At 57.7% G+C, this 4,544-nt stretch overlaps 3 protein-coding genes across 3 annotated transcripts; 2 read left to right on the plus strand and 1 right to left on the minus strand.

The window, feature by feature from the left end:
- Positions 1-1,583: 1,583 nt before the first annotated feature.
- Positions 1,584-2,336, plus strand: SPRG_00143 (hypothetical protein). Its single transcript, XM_012338251.1, has 2 exons — positions 1,584-1,694; positions 1,744-2,336. Exons 1-2 carry the CDS (start codon positions 1,629-1,631, stop codon positions 2,179-2,181), a joined length of 504 nt encoding a protein of 167 aa, XP_012193641.1. The 5' UTR covers positions 1,584-1,628; the 3' UTR covers positions 2,182-2,336.
- Positions 2,320-2,655, minus strand: SPRG_00144 (hypothetical protein; the record flags this gene model as incomplete). The annotated part of the gene is made up of 1 exon (XM_012338252.1): positions 2,320-2,655. The coding sequence occupies exon 1, from the start codon at positions 2,623-2,625 to the stop codon at positions 2,320-2,322; it is 306 nt and encodes a 101-aa protein (XP_012193642.1). The 5' UTR covers positions 2,626-2,655.
- A 1,136-nt stretch (positions 2,656-3,791) lies between these two features.
- On the plus strand, positions 3,792-4,141 carry SPRG_00145 (hypothetical protein; the record flags this gene model as incomplete). Its single annotated transcript, XM_012338253.1, has 2 exons — positions 3,792-4,081; positions 4,120-4,141. 2 exons carry the CDS (start codon positions 3,792-3,794, stop codon positions 4,139-4,141), a joined length of 312 nt encoding a protein of 103 aa, XP_012193643.1.
- Positions 4,142-4,544: the final 403 nt, after the last annotated feature.

Below are 4,544 nucleotides of genomic sequence, written 5' to 3' on the forward strand. Positions count from 1 at the left end.
CTTGCTGGCGCGCGACCCGGGCCGCGGCTTCCCGCTCGCAGTGCGCCGTGTACGTGGCCTTGTCCTCTTCGAGGCGCGCAATCGTGGCGACCATCTGCGCCTCGCGGGCCGCGACGTTGTCTTGGAGCACGACCAGACGCCGACTTTCTGTCTGCCACTTGCGGCTCTCGGCGTCGATCAGGGACGTGAGCTCGCGATCCTTGGTCTGCACCGTATCCATCTCCTTCAGGAGCGTTTGGCGCAGCTCAAACAAGTCGAGCTCGGCTTGCTAATCACTCTGCATGAGCTCGACAAGGCAAGCACATGCAATAATATCCAAGTACACGCTGCTTTTCGAGGTACGCAACGTGCAGCGACCGCTCGGCCTCGTCCAAGGCCGCTTGCTTGGCCGTGTACTCGGCCTGAAGCGTGCTTCGGACGCTCTCCATCTCGTGCAGATACGCCTTGCGCTCGTCGACGCGCATCGCCGCGATCTCCGTGTCGCGGATCCTCGTTATCTACGGCGTGTGCCGACGCCGCTGTGAGTCTAAGGACGTTACCTCGTGGGCCAAGTGGGCTTGGGCCATGCGATCATACTCTTGTTGGTACTGGAGGATGCGGTCTTCAAACGACTTGGCCGGTTGCTCTCTCTGCGCATGGCTCTGTGCCACGTACATGGCATCAATGCGCTGGAGCTCCGACTCTAGTATGCGTCCTCATGCTGCATGAAGAGTCGATGGAATTGCTTTACCAAGGATGTACCGACGGTCTTCGTCGTGTGTTTGAGTCTGCATCTCGTGCGTCGAGATAGACGCGGATCGTTCGACCTGCGATAGCATCTCGAGGAGGCCAGCGGGCGACGCCGGTGTCGAGGGCAGTCGCAGCATCTTGGCGACCATGTCCGGCTCGAGCTCGCAGTTGCGCGGGCCGACTTCGGGCAGAAACACCGAGAGCGTGTGCTTGAGCTGCTTGGCGCGCAGATACTCGCAGAGGAGCGTGTTGGCCACCTTCTCAAGCAGCGTGCACTCGAGCGTCGACGCGTGCATGGTGGCGGACCGCTTCTGGAGCTTCTGCACAAACGTCGTGCGCAGATGCACCTACATGGCGCTCAGCAAGGGCGACGGCGAAGGCGGCATACGCGAATCTGGTCGATCGCGCCTTCCTTCTGCAGCGTAGAGAAGAGGTTGCTCTTGAGCTCGTCCAGAGAGAGGCCCGGGCCATCGCCGCTCCGATCGTCCATGTAGCACTTTTTTTCGAAGCCTCGTATCCGGAGGATACCGGAAAATATCGAAGCTCGCCAAGTTGCGTGCGCTGAGGTTGAAGTTGGCGGCAAGCGATTTTCTGCTAGCTACCTCTCACGAGCCTTTCCTGTACAGTGGATGTTGACGTAGTAGCCATCTCAAGATGTGCATCTCTTTCTACGCTCACGATGGTCCTCGCAAAGGTACTCGGTCGTCCACGGTTCTTCTTGCCGTGCAGAGGATCTGGTCGCTACGTAGCTGTGGCACGCTGAAGGCCCATGCAAGCTACTCGTGAAAAGCTTCCTGGGATACAGTAGGACGCCACGCACATCACTGCGAGGCAGCTCTGCGAGGCTATATTTAGGACAAGGGCATTGATTTCGGACGGGACCGTCGGCAGCAGACGGCATGAAGCGTGACGATGCGATCGCGTACTTTCAAGGGCGACTGGAGAAGGCCCCAATGGACGAAGACGTACGTTGCCCAACTCAACCTTGCATGGAATTCCATAGGATTCGTCTAGGCGCTGCACAACCTCTCGGTGCTGTACAAATCCAAGGGCGACACGGAGCAGTACGAGCGCGTCGCGCGCATCGCGCTATTAACGAAACGCGGCGGGCCCGCCCACTACAACGAGCTCGGACTGGCCTTGATGCAGGCTGGCAAGCTCGACGACGCTTACGACCAGCTCCAAAATGCGGTCGCGCTACAGCCGTCGTTTGGGCCTGCGCACATCAATTTAAGTGCTGTGAAAGCAAAGCGCGGCCACTTCAAGGAGGCCATTCGTCATTGCGAGGACGCGCTCAAGTACCTTCCGAACGACCCTTCCGTGCATCGCAACATGGCCAAGCTTCTCGAGGCCGTTGGGCGCACGGCCGAGTCCCTTACACATAACCAAGCCGCTTTGCGCCTTGCCCCACCGACGCATCCGTGGCTCGGAAGATTGCCCTTCAAAGCGTGAGTCGGAAGCTCCCGACGCAGGCTCACGCCGCGTACGACACGTACCGCCGCCTCACGGGCCAGCACTACGACCTCAACCTCTAGTCGAGACGACGACCAAGGACGTACGATGGACAACGTGTACATGCTTTGTTACAAATCAATTGGCTTTGTCGCTCGACTGGCGCTCGCGAAAGGTCGCAAAATCCTTTTCTTGCGTGATGCGGTTGGACTTGAGGTGGGCGAGGTTGACACGATGGGCGCGGAATGCACTGCCCTCTTCGTCGTTGCGGTGGAAGAGGTCGCTCCGGCGCTCCTTGCTGATCGACACATCGGGGCTCGTTCGAATGTACCGGACGCCGTGGAACGTCGCCATGCTCGCTGCAAACGACACGATCGCAATGATCGGGTAAGTCGACGGGTCGGAGAGCCACGCCCGGAGCGAGGTTTTGGCGCGCGCCGCCATGACAAGAGAGGTAGTTTAAAGCCAAAGAAGAACTGCGACTGGCCCGGCCGACGACGACGATGCTGTCTTTAAAGACACGCGCGTTGGCGCCAATGTAATCGGGTTGCTTACTTGCGATCTTCCGGATAATGCAGTATGTTTGAATCGTGACTTATTATTTGTATGCGAGGTTTGACACGCATCCGGATACCGCGAGCGCGCCAACCAAGATTGTAAACGACCTGTTTACTGCCGACAAACCGAAGCATGGCGAAGCTTTCCGCTCATGCTTGGAAGAGCGCTGGCGATCATACAGGCGTCGTTGAATGGTGCGGTAGCGCGCAGGAAGGCTCGCGGCCCCGCGGGTCGTTGAACTGGTTGCTGGGACCAAACGCGTGAAATTGCGCTGCATCGAAATGCCTTCAATCATGGCTTGCAAGCTAGCATGCGCTCTGTATAAAGAAGCGTGCTGTTGTGTATTCATCGTGCTTTCCATTTCCCACACACTTGATTCTCTACCTCCGTAGTGCTTGCATGGTTCTTGGTCTATGCATATAATGCTAAAACATGTCTACCTTGCATGTGTATGCCAGTTTCCCAACGTGTCGTCGTTATGGTTCTATGGTGCGGATGATGTCGCACCATGTAACTGACCATCGGAAGATGACGCCTGCGCGTGCATCGTCCTTACTGGACATACTGTACATTCGTGCAACGCCAGATGACAATGTACGGTGGTGAGGCATGGACACTTTCGACAACTTGTCGTCGTTGATGACGCGAGCATCGTCGTTCGAGTCGGTTGCACAAACGACAACAATGTCCATGCTTCTGGTCCCGTTGATAACGCATGCGTGCGTCCGACCTGAAAAGGCGCGCTCTGATAAACGTCGTGTGCACGCTCTGGACCGCGGTAGAACGCCACGTCTATGTCGATCTTGCCTTCAAGCGCCGCGGCCGTCCCGTGCTGTCATGGGCGGGATACAAAAAAGTGGCTAAAATCACGCGTCCTTGACGCGTGGCAGCCTGCGCGCCCAGCATTATCCGGATGTATCCGGCGCGACGTGTTTTTGTAGAGTGCGTTTCTTGGCGCCACGACTGCGTGTCTCTTTAGCCGCCGCCGACTCACTGGCGGCGGCTTCGCTCACTTTGCTTTTTGCTTCGACCAAGACACTCTTACTACCACCATGGCTGCGCGCGCTTCCCAGACGGTCATCAAGACGTGGTTCTCCGACCCGGCTACGTACCCGATCATTGGCATCATCACGTTCGCCATGTCCATGTCGACCTTTGCCGGCATCCGGTACCTCTCCAACAGCCCCGACGTCACCTTCTCCAAGGAGAAGCGCGGCGCGATCTTCCACCGCGACGAGCAGGACGGTGCCGCGTTCCGCTCGCACCGCGTCACGGTCGCGACTCTGAAGCTCAACCCGATCACGCGCGAAGAAGCGTACGCCGAGTTCAAGCAGCGCCAGGCGTAAACGCGCTCGGAAAACAATAGTGTACATGTCGTAGGAACCCTTTTATAACTTTGTAAGAGACCCAATTTGGTCGCAGCAAATGTCATCGAAATTTTGCCGCCAGCGAGGCAGAGAGAGCTAGTGCAAGCAAACGGTCGCGCGTGGCTATGCGACTGGAGGAACAATGGCGGCCGTCAAGCATGTCTCTACATGGGTAGTGCCTCGGCCGCCATCCCCATTTTGAGATGGCAGTGCACTCATACCGGATAGATAGAATTAGCACGCATACGATGGGCTTTCCTGCGTACCGAGAGTCCTCCTACATGCATTAGTGGAGCTGGTGGACCGAGTGCCCTCCACGATTGCGCACCATTCGGAATACATGTGAACGCAACGACGGCCGTTCCTAGAACACGCCCCGGAGCTCGACAACAGGTACGTCTTGGCCCGTGGGCGCTATCAAGACAAGGTGCTCTATCT

Source organism: Saprolegnia parasitica (genome assembly GCF_000151545.1).
Source record: "Saprolegnia parasitica CBS 223.65 unplaced genomic scaffold supercont2.1, whole genome shotgun sequence".
Classification (NCBI taxonomy): domain Eukaryota; phylum Oomycota; class Saprolegniomycetes; order Saprolegniales; family Saprolegniaceae; genus Saprolegnia; species Saprolegnia parasitica.